This window comes from Hippopotamus amphibius, chromosome 16 (assembly GCF_030028045.1).
Source record: "Hippopotamus amphibius kiboko isolate mHipAmp2 chromosome 16, mHipAmp2.hap2, whole genome shotgun sequence".
Classification (NCBI taxonomy): domain Eukaryota; kingdom Metazoa; phylum Chordata; class Mammalia; order Artiodactyla; family Hippopotamidae; genus Hippopotamus; species Hippopotamus amphibius.
Window position 1 is genome coordinate 51,413,773 of NC_080201.1, and position 19,491 is coordinate 51,433,263.

Below are 19,491 nucleotides of genomic sequence, written 5' to 3' on the forward strand. Positions count from 1 at the left end.
TTACAATGTTGTGTTAGCCTCCACTGCACAACAAAAGGAATCAGGCATACACATACAGATATCCCCTCCCTTTTGGACCTTCCTCCCATTTAGGTCACCACAGTGCATTAGGTAGAGTTCCCTGAGGTATACAGTATATTCCCATCAGTTGTCTATTTTATACATAGTGTCAATAACATATATGTGTCAATCCCAGTCTTCCAATTTCTCCCACCCCACCCCTTTCCCCCTTGGTAGCCCATACATTTATTCTCTACATCTGTGTCTCTATTTCTGCTTTGCAAGTAAGATCATCTATACCATTTTTCTAGATTCCACATATATGCATTATTATATGATATTTGCTTTTCTCTTTCTGACTTACTTGACTTTGTATGACACTCTCTAGGTCCACCCATGTCTCTACAAATGATCCAATTTCATTCCTTTTTATGGCTGAGTAATATTCCATTGTATATATGTACCACATCTTCTTTATCCATTCCTCTGTCAATGGACATTTAGGTTGCTTCCATGTCTTGGCTATTTTAAACAGTACTGCAACGAATTTGGGATGCATGTATCTTTTGGGGCCATGTTTTTCTATGGATATATGCCCAGGAGTGGGATTGCAGGGTCACATAGTAGCTCTATTTTTAGTGTTTTAAGGAACCTCCACAGTGGCTGTACCAATTTACATTCCCACCAACAGTGTAGGAGGGTTCTCTTCTCTCCAGCATTTATTTTTTGTGGACTTTTTGATGATGGCTATTTTGACTGGTGTGAGGTAATATCTCATTGTAGTTTTGATTTGCATTTCTCTAATAATTAGTGATGTTGAAGATCTTTTCATGTGCCTCTTGGCCATCTGTACGTCTTCTTTGGAGAAATGTCTATTTAGGTCTCTGCCCATTTTTGATTGAGTTGTTTGTTTCAATATTAAGCTGCATGAGCTGTTTGTAAATTTTGAAGACTAATCCCTTGTTGGTCACATCATTTGCAAATATTTTCTCCCAATCTATGAGTTGTCTTTTGGTTTTGTTTATGGTTTCCTTTGCTGTGCAAAAGATTTTGAGAGTAAATCCTGGTTTTTTTTTTAATAAATATTTGCATGGCATATTTTTTCCCATCCTTTTACTTTTAACCTACCAATGTTGTTATATTTGAAGTGAGTTTGTTTGTTTGTTTGTTTGTTTGTTTTTTGAGACAGCATATAGTTGAATCGTGTTTTTTAAATTCACTCTTTTATTTTGTGTATTTAGATTCATAATTTACATCTAAAGTATTTATTGATGTGTTTCGGCTTAAAATTGGCATTTTATTATTTATCTTCCATTTGTCCCCTCTGTTTCTATTTCTGTATCTTTTTTCTTATATTCCTATGGGTTATATGTGCATTTTTTAGAATTCCATTTTGACTTATATTCTGAGTACTTAACTTTGGATAAATTTCTTACCACTTACTTTAAGTATTATTACAAATGAATATGTAACATCACTTAAGTCTAACAGCAATATTTTACCACTTTGATTGAAGTGCTGAAACTTTACTCTCATGGAGGTTCTTTTACCTTCCTCACTTTAAAAAATATAATTGTTTCAAGTATTTCCTCCATCTACAATAAGCACCACATCAAACGATGTTATAATTTTTTCTTCAGCTGTATGTGATTTTAAAACCTCATGAGAGGGAGCGAGCGGAGAGGCTGGCTGGAGCGCGGTGACTACTACTGGTCTCAGAAAGAAGAAATGACGTAAACCATTCACTATCCAGACTTTAAGGTCAAGGCGAGGAGGAAGGTCAGGAGGAACATGGCCTGGCCAAATATTTTGCAAAGAGCAACTCTGCTATTCTGGTTCAGCCATCATCACGTGGTGGTGTTTCTGCGCACTTTCTTCAGTTACTCGTTGCTCCACGCATCAAGAAAAACATTTGGCAATGTCAAAGTCAGCATCTCTAAGCAGTGGACCCCAAGTCCTCTTAACAAGTCTATTGAACTGCCTATAGTGATCTGGAGCAGCAACCATTTGTTTCCCAGCGCTGAGGAAGCCACTCTTTTCCTCGGAACACTCGACACCATTTTCCTCTTCTATGCTGTGGGCCTTTTCATCAGCGGTATCATTGGGGTCTGGCTTAACTGGCGATGGGTTCTGTCTTTTGGCATGTGCTCTTCTGCATTAGCGGTGTTTGTTCTCAGCGTTGTCACAGAATGGCTGCATTTCTACAACAAGGGGCTGTACTGCAGCCTGTGGATCGTGAATGGCCTGCTGCAGTCCACTGGTTGGCTCTATGTGGTTGCCGTTATGGGCAACTGGTTTGGGAAAGCTGGGCCAGGAGTGCCTGTGCCTCAGTGGGCAATATTTTGGGAGCGTGTCTAGCTTCTTTCATTCTGCAGTACGGTTATGAATATGCCTTCGTGGTGACGGCGGCTGTGCAGTTTGCTGGTGGGATCATCATCTTCTTTGGACTCCTGCTGTCACCCAAAGAAATTGGTCTCCCCCATATTGAGGCAGAAGAAAATTTTGAGGAAGACTCACACGGGCCGTTAACTAATGGTTCTGAAAATGAAGATGAAGCTGAGCCTAATTATTCAATCCAAGAAAGCAGTACTGTTACCTAAGTCAAGGCAATAAGCTTTTACCAGCCTTGCTGCCTGCCCAGAGTTATAGCGCATTCACTGGCCTATGCCTGCTTGAAGTTAGTGAGTTACTCCTTCTTCTTCTGGTCGCCCTTTTATCTGAGTAACAGCTTCAGGTGGAAGGAGGCTGAAGCTGATAGGCTGTCCATTTGGTACAACGTTGGAGGATTTGTTGGTGGAACTCTGCAAGGCTTCATCTCCGACGTGCTACAGAAGAGAGCCCTGGTATTAGCTCTCAGTCTGCTTCTGGCTGTCGGGTCCCTCGTTGGATATAGTCGTTCTCAAAACGATAAGTCCATCAATGCACTTCTGATGGCTGTCACAGGATTCTTTACTGGTGGACCTTCTAATATGATTAGCTCTGCTATTTCTGCAGACCTGGGTTGTCAAGAGCTGATCAAAGGGAGCAGTGAGGCTTTGGCGATTGTCACAGGAATAGTTGATGGAACTGGGAGCATTGGAGCTGCTGTGGGCCAGTATTTAGTGTCTTTGATCCAGGACAACCTAGGATGGATGTGGGTTTTCTACTTTTTCATTCTAATGACAAGTTGCACAATTCTGTTTATTTCACCATTAATAGTGAGGGAAATATGCTATCTTAGGCAAAGACAACAAGCTCACATATTGAGTGAGTAACCAGTGCCCACAAAAGAACAAGAATAATAGGAGACATATCAGGACTATTATTTCTTTTTGTTCACCCTATTTGGGGGTTGTCTTAAAAGCTCCAACATAACCTGAGATTGTCAAGCCTCTTTCAACAGTGTCAGCCACTGGAGATGCTGACCAGAGCGAAGGCTGGGCTGTTTTTCCACACAACAGGAATTATTGTTAATGACTTTTATCGCTGTTGCTTCATGAAGGTACTGAATGGACTATGAATCTGCCAGCGTCTTTGTTGTCTTGTGGAGGTTTATCCCCTTAACCGTAAATGCTGTATTGGACTTGGACCCTAGTTCTCCAAGCCTGGAATGCCAAGTGACCACGAGGCCGTCACACACAGTTTGAGTCAGCAACGTGCTCCATGAATAGAAAGGATCATTGCATTTTGCTTTGGTCATGAGTTTGCAGAGTGTGGCTCGTCTCTGAACGGTCAAATCCTGATAAAGCACTCCAGCCGGGTCCAGCCTGCCCTGGACCAGAGAATCCCTTTGCTAACCACGGTGGGGAAAATCACACTATATGTTGATTGGCTCAGTTACTCTGTATCTGCTCTAAAGTCGATCAGCTCTGAAGCAGAAATATCTTCAAATGATTGTCAACTTGTTCGCCTCCATCTTCATTCAGAATTACCTTTGACTCCTGGAAGTCTTTAGTCTTTCTTTCAAGGACCGTAAGGTACCTCAATTGTGAACATTCCAGTGTGTAAATTTATAACCAAAGCACTCAACCTCAGACTTGTGCTCTGGGAACTTTAGGATCCACTAGGAAGCTAATCAGCTTAGCCCTATTTTCAGAGGATTGACCTCTGTCATAACTGGGTTCCTTGTGTTACCTCAGCAGAAGACTAGAATTAGAGAAAAAAGAAAGACCTTTTGGCCCTGTAAGTGTTAAGTATGTGACACTGAATCACATTAACGGATTACTAGGGCCTGAGGTATATCTAGGTATCTAGTCTCTAGAAGTTTGTAGACTATATGTCTTCAAGGCTGTGAATTCTATACTAATTATCAATATTTTAAGGTCATACTGTATATATATTTTAAATTATGAAAGTGAACATGCAAAAAATGTGCAATTTTGAGGGCTGCCTAATTTGCATCAGGTTAGGGAATATTTTTCAAATTTTTGCTTTATACTCTCAAATGTGGTGCGTTTATGAACTTGTTAATGTTATTTAATCAAGCAGATTTCCAATCAGTTAATTGCTCATTTCTGACAAAAAGGGAAAATTTGAAACACAGAAAGGGAAAATAAACTGACTTTTATTAAAACAAACAAACAAACAAAAAACACCTCATGAGAATGGTAGTCTATTATATTTACCCCTGTTTTTTACCCATTCTGTTCTTCTTCCTTCCTTTCTGAAGTTCTGAGACTTCTGTTATCATTTGGAATTTGGAGAACTGCCTTCATCCATTCTTTAACGGTGGTTCTGCTGATGACAAAACCCCCAGTTTTTGTTCATTTAAAAACATTATTTCCCCTTAATTCCTGAAGGGTAGTTTTTCTGGATATAGGATTCACAGTTGACAGTTCTTTTTCTTGGCACTTGAAAAATATTATGCCACGCTTTCTTCTCAGTGGTTTTAGATGCGAAATCCATTGTGTTTCCCTGTAGATAATGTATCATTTCTCTCTAGTGCTTTCAATATTTTTCTTGTCTTAGTTTTCATATGTTAATTATGCTGTCTTGGTGTGTATTTCTTTGGGTTTATTCTGTTTACCTTTTTGAATCTGTAGGTTTATATCTTTTGCCAAATTTGGTAAGGTTTAGTCATTATTTCTTTAAATACTTTTTCAGCCTTGTTCTTTCTTTTCTCCTTTTGTTGCTCTGTGATACAAATGTTAGAATTTTTGTAATTGTCTTGCAGGTTCTCTACAGATTTGGTAGGGTTTTTTTCCTGCCAGTTTTCTTTCTGATTTTTTTTTTGGATTGGATTGGATCATTTCTGTTGTTCTATCTTGAGAGTCACTTATGCTTTCCTCTGTTATGGTCATCCTGCTCTTGAGTCTTTCCAGTGAGCCTTTAATATCAGTTATTGTAGTTTTCAGTTTTATCATTTCCATTTGGTTCTTTTTTATATTTTCTATATCTTTGGTGAAATTTTCTTTTTTTTTCATCTGTCTCAAGAGTATTTGTAATGGCTTGATGAAGCATTTTTATGATGGCTACTTTAGATCTTTGTCAGATAATTCCAACATCTACTTCATCTCAGTGTTGGCATCTGTTGATTTTCTTTTCTCATTCAAGTTGTGATTTTCCTGGTTTTTGTTATGATGTGTGATTATTTTATTATATCCTGAACGTCTTAAATATTATGATAGAAAACTCTGGATCTTATTTAACTTTTCCATTTTCACAGGCAGTCACCATGTTTAGGTTTAGCATGCAGGTCCTGGCCTAGTTGTGTGTGCTATGGTTCCAATGACAATTTAATTTTCAGAGGACTTGTAGTGTTATTCTGATTTTTTTAATTGTCCCAGTGTTGGCTGCACTTGCACCTAATTTGTGTTGTTACCACCAATGGAAACTGAAGGCATTTCCTAGTGTCCTCATGGTGCTGCTAGGTTAGCAGGAGGAGACACTGGCATGAATTCGTGGAGAGCACTTTCCTGGACTGCCCACTGCCAGCGGGGCTTCTGCCTGATCACTACTGATACCTCCCACAGGAGAGAAAAGCACCTACTTGGGTGTCTTCTGCTGCTGGATGGAGGCTAGAGAGCCGCTGATCCTGGGCCACCTCTTGTCATTGGGCCAGGAGTTGAGAAATGCTGGCTCACTGTGTTGTTCATCAAGTCCTAAGATCCCCAGCCAGTTAGCCTTCTACTTTCTACCTTTCAGAGACCTCTTATGAATGTCTGTTGTATTATTTCCAGAGATTTTTGTTGCACTTATCAGAAAGGAGTAGGGAGAAATGAGCCTCTGCTATCTTGTCTGGGACCAGAAGTCACCACTTATTATTCTAATAATTTATTTGTAAGGGGTTTTTTTGGATTCTTTATATAGGCAATCACATTGTTTATGAATAATGGGTTTAATTACTTTCTTTTTTTAAAGTTTTATTTTTTTCTGGCTGCTCGGGTCTTAACTGCAGCATGCGGAATCTTTTGTTGTGGTGCGTGGGCTTATCTCTAGTTGTGGCCTGCAGGTTTTCTCTTCTCTAGTTCTGGTGCACAGGCTCCAGGGTTCTTGGGCTCTGTAGTTTGAGGCATGCAGGCTCTCTAATTGAGGGGTGCGAGCTCAGTAGCTGTGGTGCTCGGGCTTTTAGTTGCCCCATGGCATGTAGGATCTTAGTTCCCTGACCAGGGTTCGAACCCCCTGCACTGAAAGGTGGATTCTTCACTGCTGGACCACCAGGGAAGTCCCTGGCATATGGACTTCTTAGTTGCAGTATGTGACTTCTTAGTTGCAGCATGCATGTGGGATCTAGTTCCCCGACCAGGGATCTAACCCGAGCCCCTTGCATTGGGAGCGTGGAGTCTTACCCACTGGACCACCAGGGAAGTCCCAGTTTCATCTTAAAATTCAGATCTCTGACCCTTTTAAAATTTATCCCAATGTATGGTGTGAGGAGCAGGTTTAATTTGATCTTTTTCCATATGATTATCCACTTACCACAGTACCACTCATTTAAAAATCCTTCTCTCCAATGGTTTGAGATGCAACCTGTATCATATACTAAATTTCTATATGCACTTGTATCCATTTCTGAATTTTCTATACTGTTCTTTTGGTCTATCCATTCATTTGCTAATACCTCATTGTTGTAATTACAGAAGTTTTATAGTATGTTTAACTCTCTGATAGTGCCTCTATATCATGGTCCTCTTTCTCAGAGTTTTCCTAGCTGTTCTTATTTATTCTTTCAAATAAGTTTTTATAATTGATTTTTCTAATTTTAGATTAAAAACTGATGGTATTTTTGAAGGAGTTGCATTACTTGTGTAAATTAACTTTGAAGGAATTGCTATCTTTATTATGTGAGACTTCTATCTAAATACATTGCCCTTCCATTTGTTCATGTTTACTTTTGTGTCCTTCATGAGTATTTACAGTTTCCCTCATATAAGTTTTACACATTTCTTGGTAAGTGTCTGCCTGGGTATTTTATTATCATTACTATTTGCTCTTGTGAATAGGGTGTGCTTATGTTCTTCTATTACCTCTTCTAACTGGATACTGCTGAAGGCTGTTGATTTCTGTACATTAAGTGTATGTCATGCTACTTAACTAAATTCTCCTATTTGTGGTTGCTTTTTGCTGATTCTTTTATAATCATATTATCATTGAATAGAGATGGGTCCGGTTCTTATGACTCTAATTGGTGTTGGCTAATAGCTCCGGCATAAAGTTAAAGGGACCGAAGATAGAGGACACCCTAGTCAGAACTATCCCCTTACTATCACCCTCCCTTTGTGACAGGGGACTGGCTCCACCAATTAACTTCATTCTCTAAATCTCTGCTCCTGCACATCATCATATAATGATAATCAAATTTCTTTAAAATACATATGCGGGCATGTGCGTGCGCGCACACACACACGCACCTTTCTAACAACTCATTCTGCCCTAACTACAGCCCTCTTACTCCCCTTTCCATCAGAGTCAAGTTTCTTGAAAGAGCTATATACACTCACTGACAACTTTCTATATTCTTCCACATTCTACATTCATCCTTTCTACACTCTTCAGCCCTACAGTCTAGTTTCCACCCCCACCACTGCACTGAGTTTATGCCAGCCAAGGTTGCCAATAACCATTATAATTAAATCCAGAGAACATTTTCCTGCTCTGGTGTGATCTCTCACAAGCACCTCTTTTTTGAATTTTCTCCTTCTGTTGGCTTCTCTGACAACACATACTTATGTACACACACACACACACACACACACACACACCTGGTTTCCATCTAACCCCTCAGCCTGCAACTTTCAAGCTCCTTATCCTCTGTCACTTCTCATCTTCGAGCCTCTGTCATTGCTGCTTCTTCTTACATTCCATACTTTTCCTAAGCCCTCTCACACCCTTTCCTGGCTTCAGACACCACCATAAGCTGACTCACACCCTATAATGGTTCTAAATGACCTTCTGCTTTTGTTATATTTCTTATTGTAAATAAGATCCCACAGAGAAGTTATCAATGTTCTTTACTTACCACCATATAATGGCTAAGATATAAAAACGAAGTTGCTGGTGCTAGGCCAATGTAAGTACAGTGATAAGGAACATGGCACGGTTCTTGATGACACGGGTACAAGTTCAGGAAAAAAATTCATGATTCTACACCAAGTGAGGATTTTGAAAATTTTAAGAACAGCTCTCCTTTGAGTTCCAGATGGTGTGTCTAATTGTCTACTTGATACTTACAGGATGTCTCAAAGGCACCTTAAACTTACTATATCCCAAACCTCATTGTCTCCCTCCACTTACTCAGGGCCTTTTCTTATTCTGAGTCTCAGTGAATGATGCCACCATGGCACCAGTTCTGCAGGCCAGAAACCCAAGAGTAATTTGCCTGTTTAATTTTTTAAATTAACATACAGTAGAATTGACATATATGGATGTCTGTTACCACTACCACAATCAGGTTATAGAATAGTTTCATCATACCCCAAACCTCCCTCATGCTATCCTTTTGTAGTCCCACCCTCACTCTCCCCCTAACCCCTGGCAACCACTGAATTGTTCTCTGTTCCTATAGCTCTTTTTCAAGAATGTCTTATAAATGGAATGAGACATTAATTAACTTCCAGTCCCATATATCCATTTGACTATGGGATATTCCCACTTAAATGTCTCATGGGTACCTTAACCCAGCATCATATCCCTGCTTCCAAATCTGCTCCCCTCCCATATCTTCTCAGTGAACAATATGCCCTCATCCAGTAGCCCAAGCTTGGTTCTTCTCCCTTCCTTTCTTCCCCACTTCTAATGACTCACTTAATCTTATTACTTATACTTCCTTTACACTTCTCAAATTCATCTATTTATTTCCAAGTCAACTGCCATTTTACCAATGGGTTCAGGTAGCCACTTCTCACCTGGATTAATTGCAATAGTTTTCTGTGTTTTTTTTGCTCAAAGTCTTATTCCCTTTGCATCCATATCTACACTGCAGTAACAGTGGTTGTCCTAAATACACAAAATCTTATTGAGTCATCCCCTAGCTTAAAACCCTTCAGTGGTTGTCCCTTACACTTAGGATAGATTTTAAATTCCTTAGATGACATTCAAGACTCTGCAAATAATGCCTCCAGCTCTCCTTTCCTATCTCAACTCATCACTCCTGGTCCCCCCTATGTCTCCTACACATACTCTCACTTACCCTGCTTCCTTTTTTTTTAGTTGAATGCCCTTCTCCCTCACTGATCTAAATCCTACTTATTCTTCAGGTTTGTTTGGCTATAATCTCCTGCCTGGGTTAAGTGTTATTCATTTTTACTCCTATAAGAGAACCCCAAATGCTTCCCTTATCTTTTCTCTTAGTAGGGTGATTTTCAAAGTGGATCTGCAGACCCCTGCATCTCCCTTTCAGAGGGCCCCCAAGGTCAAAATTATTTTCATATTAAAACTGAGATGTTATTCAGATTTTTCATTATGTTGAAATTTGCACCGATGGTGCAAAAACAATGGTGGGTAAAACTCCTGGCCCTTGTCCCAAATCAAGGCAGTAGCACCAAATCCTAGGAGTTGTATTCTACACAACCACCCACAGCAGAAAACAAACAGTAAAAACCAGTCTCACTTAAGAAAATCCTTCATGAACCAGTAAAAATTATTAATTCCACTACATCTCTACCCTTGAGTACGTCATTTTAATATTCTGTGTGACAAAATGCAAGGTATGTATAAAGCTGCAAAATGACATATGATGACTGTCTCAAAAAAAAGCATTTGATTGTTTGAGTTATAAACTGTACTAGCAGCTTTTGTCATAGTGTAACTTTTTTTTACATTGAAAAAATGATTTAAAAACTATAGACTTACCTGGCAGATATTTTCTCAAAAAGAACAAAGCGAGCCTTTCCTTTAAGGAGAATAACTGACAGAATTTGTGACAAATGATAAAATCTGAACCTTCAAGGGGAAAAACCTATCTGCCACCATGTACTTAGCAATTTTCTAAAGATTTTCTGATGAGATCAATGTGGATAGTTATGAAAATAATTTTTTATATTATATAATGAAATATTTCAACATTTTTGGAAATCTGAATAATTCAGTAAGCCAATATTTTCCAAATATCTGATGCATGATGTTATAAAACAGTGAATAGGTAAAAGATCTATTCAAAATGCAAGACAGACCAATAGATTTTTTTTAAATTTGTTGATATGGTTTTGAACTGCACATTGCAACTAACTTTTTTTTTTTTAATTTTCTCTGGGCTGCCCCATTTTTTTTTCATTTCTGTTGTCTTTTTTTTTTAATTTATTTTTATTTATTTGTTTATTTTAATTATTGGCTGCATTGGGGCTTCACTGCTACACACAGGCTTTCTCTAGTTGATGCGAGCGGGGGCTACACTTCATTGTGGTGGGCTCCTCATTGTAGTGGCTTCTCTTGTTGCGGAGCACAGGCTCTAGGCACTTGGGCTTCAATAGTTGCAGCACAGAGACTCAACAGCTGTGGCTCACAGGCTCCAGGAGCACAGGCTCAATAGTTGTGGCACAGGGGCTTAGTTGCTCTGCAGCATGTGGAATCTTCCCGGAGCAGGGCTTGAACCTGTGTCCCCTGCGTTGGCAGGCAGATTCTTAACCACTGGGCTACCTAGGAAGTCCTGCAACTAACTTTTAAGAAACTACCACTTGTAGAGTTTTGTTGTAGTGTTAAAAAAAGAAAAGGAAATCCACATTTATCTAAAAAGGCTATTAACACAGCGAGATCTTTTTTGATCCACCCCCTAGAGTAATGGAAATAAAAACAAAAATAAGTGGGACCTAATGAAACTTCAAAGCTTCTTTCTGCACAGCAAAGGAAACTATAAGCAAGACAAAAAGACGACCCTCATAATGGGAGAAAATATTTGCAAATGAATCAACAGACAAAGGATTAATCTCTAAAATATATAAACAATTCATCCAGCTCAATATCAAAAAAACAAACAACCCAATCAAAAAATGGGCAGAAGACCTAAATAGGCATTTCTCCAAAGAAGACATACGGATGGCCAAGAGGCACATGAAAAGCTGCTCAACATCACTAATTATTAGAGAAATGCAAATCAAAACAACAATGAGGTATCACCTCACACCAGTCAGAATGGGCATCATTAGAAAATCTACAAACAGTAAATGCCGGAGAGGGTGTGGAGAAAAGGGAACGCTCTTGCACTGTTGGTAGGGATGTAAATTGATACAGCCACTATGGAGAATAGTATGGAGGTTCCTTGCAAAACTAAAAATAGAACTACCATATGACCCAGCAATCCCACTGCTGGGCATATACCCAGAGAACACCGTAATTCAAAAAGACACATGCACTCCAACGTTCATTGCAGCATGATTTACAATAGCTAAGACATGGAAGCAACCTAAATGTCCATCAACAGATGAATGGATAAAAAAGATGTGGTCATATATACAATGGAATATTACTCAGCTATAAAAAGGAATGAAACTGGGACATTTGTAGAGACATGGATGGATCTAGATACTGTCATACAGAGTGAAGTGAGTTAGAAAGAGAAAAGCAAATATCGTATATTAACACATATATGCAGAATACAGAAAAATGGTACAAATCAACCAGTTTGCAAGGCAGAAATAGAGACATAGATGTAGAGAACAAACATATGGACACCAAGTGGGGAAAGTGGGGAGGGTTGGGGAGGAATGAATTGGGAGATTGGGATTGCCATATATACATTACTAATAAGACAAAAAATACCAAATTGTACACTCTAAATATATGCAGTTTATTGTATGTCAATTGTATCTCAATAAAATTTCTTTTTAAAAAAGGCTATTAAATATACCCCTATATTATAACTGCTTATATGTGTGAGGCCAGATTTTCCTCATATACTTCAACCAAACAACATTTCACAACATATTGAATGCAGAAGCAGACATAAGAATCCAATTATTTTCTATTAAGCAGGACATTAAAGATATTTGAAAAACTCAGAACAATGTCACTCTTCTCAGTAGATTCTCTGTGTGTATTTGCTTATGGTTCTCATTAAGAGTGATTAATCCTACTATATGTAATGTTTCACTGATTACAACTAAAAGCTCTGAGCAGAATACATAAAGCAGTAACTACCTGAGGACCCTGAAAAGTAATTGAGGGCAGGCAGATTGGGGAGGGAAGTCAAAATTCAAAAAATTACTGATATGGTGGTGAAGTTTCTGTGGGGTTTTTTTTCCCTCTTATATCTCCCTACTTTAATCAAATCCCAGATATGGACAGCAAATGAAGGCAGAAAAATGTTAAGAAACTCTCTTTCCAGTCAGAGGACAGGGAAGGATCACCTATAAGCAGAAAGTGTATGTGTGGGGGGCAGGGGGGGTGTTGAGGAAGCCAATAGAGAAATTAAATTTTAAAAAATTTAAACTCAAAAGAAGACAAAAAGGGGGAAAGATAAGAACAAAACACAGAGGGAACAAACAGAAAACAAATAATAAAATGATGAACTTAAGTCCAATTTATCAATAATTACATTACACTTAAATGAACTAAGCATACCAGAAGGTAGAGATTGTCAGGTTTGATTTAAACTATATCCTGTCTGACTAGGGGTGAGTTCAGATCATGGCAGCATAAGACCCTCCTTTGTCTCTCCCCGTCAATCTACAACCAGTAAAACATCCATAACTCAACAAACACATCTTCCCAACACATCAGGATGCTAGAGAATTCCTCACATCTGTATATCTATGTGGATTGGAACACACAGAGGAGGCAGAACAGGGGGAACAGCAGAGATGGTTTGTGGCCTGACCCCTGGAACCTGGCCATAGTGGCTGATCTTGCAGAGAACCCAGTAGCATCGGGGAGACAGTGCACATGACACCAGCCTCCCAGCTGCAGCAATGCTTGTGGCCACAGGGAACCACACAGCAGCAGCAGCAGGGCCTGTGACCCTGTCCATCCAGCTACAAAGGGACCCACAACTCCAGCCCCTGCCCTGTCTGCAGAAGCAGAGCCCACCAACCTGACAACCCTGATCATGACAGAGATGCCTGCCACCCCGGCTCCCCTCTGTGGCAGAACCGGAGACCCAAGATATGGTGGAGGCGTGCACCATCACAGGGCCCCAAGTGGTGATGCCAGCAACATTGGCAGCAACAAGGCACCAATGACCCCAGAGGCACAAGCAGCGACAATGAGGGCACCAAGGGACACCTCTGACGGAAGCAGTGGAGAGTGCAAAGTACCCATTCTCAAATACGTATAACCAGAGCTAGCTCAGGTAAGAGAACCCAAACGCTTGTGCTATAGCGCCACCTACTGGAAAACACAAGAAAGGCCTCATTGCTAACAAATCCTTAGACTCAAGTTAAAGGGAAAAAACGCTTTATCAAAAGAAAAAAGTTGTTCGCGACTCCAAATGCGCCAGCTAAGGAACAATTTATCAAACACCTTGAAGAACCATGGTTACATGGTATCACAAAAAGAAAATGGCAATTCTCCAGAAATCAAAGTCACAGAACATTGCAATCTAATTGATAGAGAATTCAAAATTCAAGAAACTCAATGAGCTGCAAGAAAACTCAAAAAAGGCAGTCCAGTGAACTCAGGAATACAAATAATGAACAGAAAAAATACTTTACCAAAGAGACTGAAACTTAAAAAAAAATAACCAAACAGAACTGTTTTTCTTTGTCTGTCTTTTGCATCCTCTGTCATAAGGAAGGAAACTATTTGGTCAGATTAGGTCTTCCCTTCATCTTGTTATATGTCCTGAGAACCTCACTCGTTGACCTGTGAGAATATTCTTTCTGATCTCCACCATCTGGAAAGTGCACGTACCAACACATATTTGGCAGTCAGTTGAATAGACTAGGATTCCAAGCAGAGTGTTCTTTGTCCAACTGGGTTGGCTCTCAGAGGAGTTTGTCATGAGGGTCTCAGTCCATAAGGGGCCTTTGTTGTCTCAACCCTTGTTGTTTCCACTTGTACAAAGAAGACCTTTGCTTTCTTCGACAATTTTTGGGAGTGAACTTTCTAGATCTTGTGTGTGCTGCATCCTTTGCACTCTCTTGTAGGGATGTCTCTTGCCTTTATTGGTTTGAATTGCTATTAAGATCCTACTCGTCAATGGCCAGATGATGGCCATTTGAATGGAAAATTACCTAAATTGGTAAATTTTTAGAGAGTTCTTATCCTAAACAATTGTACTTATTTTAATTGGTATGCAGAAGCCCCAAAAGCTTTAAAATTCCAAAATAGCTTCATTGAAGGATTTGCTGTAGAAAGCTAATAAATGATTAAAGATATACATAGTACCTAGAACAAAAGACTATAAGACTGACATAGCTCCTACTGCTTCTCCCCTCTATCCTCCTTTATTTGAGTACTAATTCTAGTAACGTTCTGACTGAATTACCTTTCTACTCTGAAGAGACTATTAAAAGATTACCTTTAACTTGTGGTTGCCAAGAGGGAAGGGGGAGGGAGAAGGGTGGACTGGGAATTTGGGGTTGGTAGATACAAACTATTATATTTAGAATGGATAAACAACAAGGTCCTACTGTATAGCACAGAGAACTATATCCAACCTCCTGGGATAAACCATAATGGAAAAGAATATTTTAAAAAAAGAATGTAAATATGTGTAAAACTGAGTCGCTTTGCTGTGCAGCAGACTGGCACAACATTGTAAACAAACTCTACTTCAATTTTAAAAAACTATTAAAAAAAGGTTACCTTTAGAAATATGACCACCTGAGGCTGTAGGTGATCCTCTTCAAGTCAAAGGCTAAACTGAGGGCTTTAGTTAAAGAATTTCTTAAACTCAAAGAAAACAAAAAACAAAATGGCAGTACTAGGTCCTCATTTACCAATAATCACCCTAAATGTAAACAGATTGAATTCACCAATCAAAAGACACAGAATGGCTGAATGGATTAAAAATTAAAACTCAACAATATGCTGCCTCCAGGAGACTCACATCGGCTCTAAAGAAAAACATAGGCTCAAAGTGAAGGGACAGAAGATGATGCTTCAAGTAAATGGAGCCAAAAGAAAGCAGATGTAGCCACACTCATGAGACAAAATAGACTTTAAGCCAGAAAAGGTAACAAGAGAAAAGATGGATATTATATATTGATAAAGGGGAAAATGCATCAAGAAGACTTAACAGTTATTAATATATATGTACCTAAGGAGCACCAAAATATATAAAGCAGTTATTAACAGATCTAAAGGGAGAAACTGACAGCAACACAATAATAGTAGAGGACATTAACACCCCACTTACATCAGCAGATAGATCATTCAGACAGAAAGTCAATGAGAAAACAGTGGCCTTAAAAGAAACATTAGACCAGATGGATTTGACAGATCTGTACAGACCATTCCATCCAAATGCAGCAGGATACTCATTTTTCTCACGTGCACATGGAACATTCTTAAGGACAGACCATATGTTGGGACACAAAACAAGCCTCAATGAATTTAAGAAGATTGAAATCATATCAAACATTTTTCTGAACCACAATGGTATGAAACTAGAGATCAAATCTTAAAAAACAAACAAACAAACAAAAACAAAAACAAAAAGCTCCCCAAAACAAAAGTCCAGGACCCGGGACTTCCCTGGTAGTCCAATGGTTAAGACTCCATGCTCCCAATGCAGGGGGCCCAGATTTGATCCCTGGTCAGGGAACTAGATCCCACATGCATGCTGCAACTAAGAAGTCCACATGCTGCAACTAAGAAATCCACACGCCACAACTAAAGATCCCACATACCACAACTAAAAATCCCACATGCCGCAACAAGATCCTGCATGCTGCAACTAAGACCCAGCACAGCCTAAATAAATAAATAAATAAATAAATAAATAAATATATTTTTTAAAAGTCCAGGACCAGATGGTTTCCCTGGTGAATTCAACCAAATACTTAAATAAGATTTAATACCTATCCTTCTCAAACTCTTCCAAAAAAATTAAAGATAAGGGAATGCCTACTAACTCATTTTATGAGGTCAACATCACCCTGATACAAAATACAGACAAGGACAATACAAAAAAAAAAAAGAAGAAGAAAATCATAGGCCAATATCTCTGATTAACATGGATGCAAAAATTCTCAACAAAATATTAGCAAACTGGATACAACATTATACATTAAAAGGATCATACACCATGATCAAGTCAGATTTATTTTAGGGATGCAAGGATGATTTGACATCAGCAAACCAATCAATGTGATACACCACATTAACAAAATGAAAGATAAATATCAAATGATCATCTCAATAGATACAGCAAAAGCACTTGACAAAATTCACCCATTTATGATAAAAAAAAAACTATCAATAAAATGGGTATAAGGAAAACATACCTTAACAGAGTAAAGGCCATATATGACAAATCCACAACTAATATACTCAATGGTAAAAATCTGAAAACTATTCCTCCTAAGATCAGGAACAAGACAAGGATGCCCACTCTCAACCCTCTTATTCAACACAGTATTGGAAATCTAACCAATGCAATTAGGCAAGAAAAAGAAATAAAAGTCATCCAAATTGGTAAGAAAGAAGTAAAACTGCCACTATTCATGGATGACTTGATTTACATATGGAAAACCATAAAGACTCCCCCAAAACAATTAGAAATAGTAAACAAATATAGTAAACTTGCAGGGTACAAAATCAATATAAAAAAAAAACCTGTTTAATTTCTATACATTAACAATGAGCTAGCAGACAGAGAAATTAAGAAAACAATCCCGTTTATATCACAACAAAATGAGTAAAACACCTAGGAATAAATTTAACCAAGGAGGTGAAAGACCTGTACACCGAAAACTACAAGACATTGTTGAAAGAAATTAAAGAAGATACAAATAAATGGAAAGATATTCTGTGCTCATGGATTGGAGGAATGAACATTGTTAAAATGTCCATATTACCTAAAGCAATCTACAGATCCAGTGAAATCCCAATCAAAATCCCAAAGACATTTTTCACAGAAATAAAACAAAAAATTGTAAATTTTATATGGAACCACAAAAGACCCTGAAGAGCCAAAGTAATCCTGAGAAAAAAGAACAAAGCTGGAGATATCATAATCCCTGGTTTCAATTACAAAGTTATAGTAATCAAAACACAGCATAGTATGGGCAGAAAAACAGACACATAGATCAATGGAGAATTGAGAGCCCAGAAATAAATCCACACATAAATGGACAATTAATTTATGACAAAGGAGTAAAGAACATACAATGGCGAAAAGATAGTTTCTTCAATAAGTGTTGTTAGGAAAACCAGACATCCACATGCAAAAGAATGAAACTAGACAACTATCTCATACCATATACAAAAATCAACTCAAAATGAATTAAGGACTTGAATGTAAGATCTGAAATCATAAAAATCCTAGAAGAAAACATAGGCAGTACACTCTTCGACATCAGTTTTAGCTATATCTTCTGCCTATGTCTCCTCAGGTAAGGGAAACAAATGCATAAATAAACAAGTGGAACTACATTAAACTAAAAAGCTTCTACACAGCCAGAGAAACCATCAACAAAACAAAAAGACAACCTATTGAATGAGAGATATCATATATCCAATAAGGGGTTAATACCTAAAATATATAAAGAACTCATACAACTCAAACAATTAAAAAAACAATTGATTAAGGAATGGACAGAGGAGCTGAATAGACACTTTCCCAAAGAAGATATACAGATGCCAGCAAGCACATGAAAAGATGTTCGACATCACTAACTATTAGGAAAATGTAAGTCAAAACCACAATGAGATATTATTTCATGCCCATTAGAATGGCTATTACAAAAAAAACAAAAAAAACAAAAAAAAACCAAACAAGAAAAAGCAAGTGTTGGAGAGGATGTGGAGAAAAGAGAACCCTCTTACACTGTTGGTGGGAATGTAAATTGGGGTTACCACTATGGAAAACAACATGGAGATTCCTCAAGAAATTAAGAACAGAACTCCCATATGATCCAGCTCTTCCACTTCTGGGTATTTATCTGAAGAAAAGGAAAACACTAATTGAAAAAGATATATGAACTTCATTTTGATCAAAGCATTATTTATACTAGCCAAGATATATAAAAAACCTAACTGCACCTTGATGGATGAATGGATAAAGAAGATGTGGTATATATACACAACAGAATACTACTCAGCCATAAAAAAGATGAAATCTCACCACTTGTAAGAACATGGATGGGCCTTGATGGTATTATGCTCAGTGAAATAAGTCAGATGGAGAAAGACAAATACTATATGATTTCACTTGTAAAACATAAAAACAAAAACAAAAACACACGAACAAACCAAATCAAACAAAAACAAACACACTGATACAGAGAACAGAGTAGTGGTTACCTGAGGGGAAAGAGGGTGGTGGGAGGGCTAAATGGATAAAGGGGGTCAATTGTATGGTGACAGGTGGAAACTAAATTCTTGGTGGTGAGCATGTTTTAGTGTATACAGAATCTGAAATACAATATTGTATACATGAAACTTATATAATGATATAAACCAATAAATACATAAAATTTTTAAAAATTAAAAAAACTATAAGCTGTCCACAAGTAAAAGTATGGAAAAAGAAATGCCACTCAAACGCTAATGAAAAGAAAGCAAGAGTCATCCTATTAATATCAGACAAAGTAGATTTCAGAATAAGAAAAATTACCTTGGACATTATATAATGATACAAAAGTAAATTCACCAAGCAGATTTAAAAATCCTAAATGTGCATGCATCTAACAGAGCTTCAAAACATCAAGTAAAAAACTGATAAAACTGAAAGAAGAAATAGACAAATTCACAATTATAGTTGGAAATTTTAACACCTTTGTCTCAATAATCAATAGTACAAATAGGAGATCAGCAAGAATAGAGAAGATTTGAACAATACTGTTACCCGACTTGACCTAATTGATATTCTGAAACATTACACCCAACAACAGCAGAAAACACATTCTTTTCAAGTGCAGTTAGAACATTCACACCAAGATAGACCATATCCTGGATCACTAAAAAAAAAAAAAA

At 38.0% G+C, this 19,491-nt stretch overlaps 1 protein-coding gene across 1 annotated transcript; it reads left to right on the forward strand.

The window, feature by feature from the left end:
- The first annotated feature begins 1,791 nt into the window (after window positions 1-1,791).
- Window positions 1,792-3,384, forward strand: LOC130839072 (sugar phosphate exchanger 3-like). Its single transcript, XM_057712909.1, is given in 3 exon segments — window positions 1,792-2,314; window positions 2,317-2,388; window positions 2,653-3,384. Coding segments are annotated over 3 exon segments (1,197 nt in total). The 3' UTR covers window positions 3,255-3,384.
- The last annotated feature ends 16,107 nt before the right edge of the window (window positions 3,385-19,491 follow it).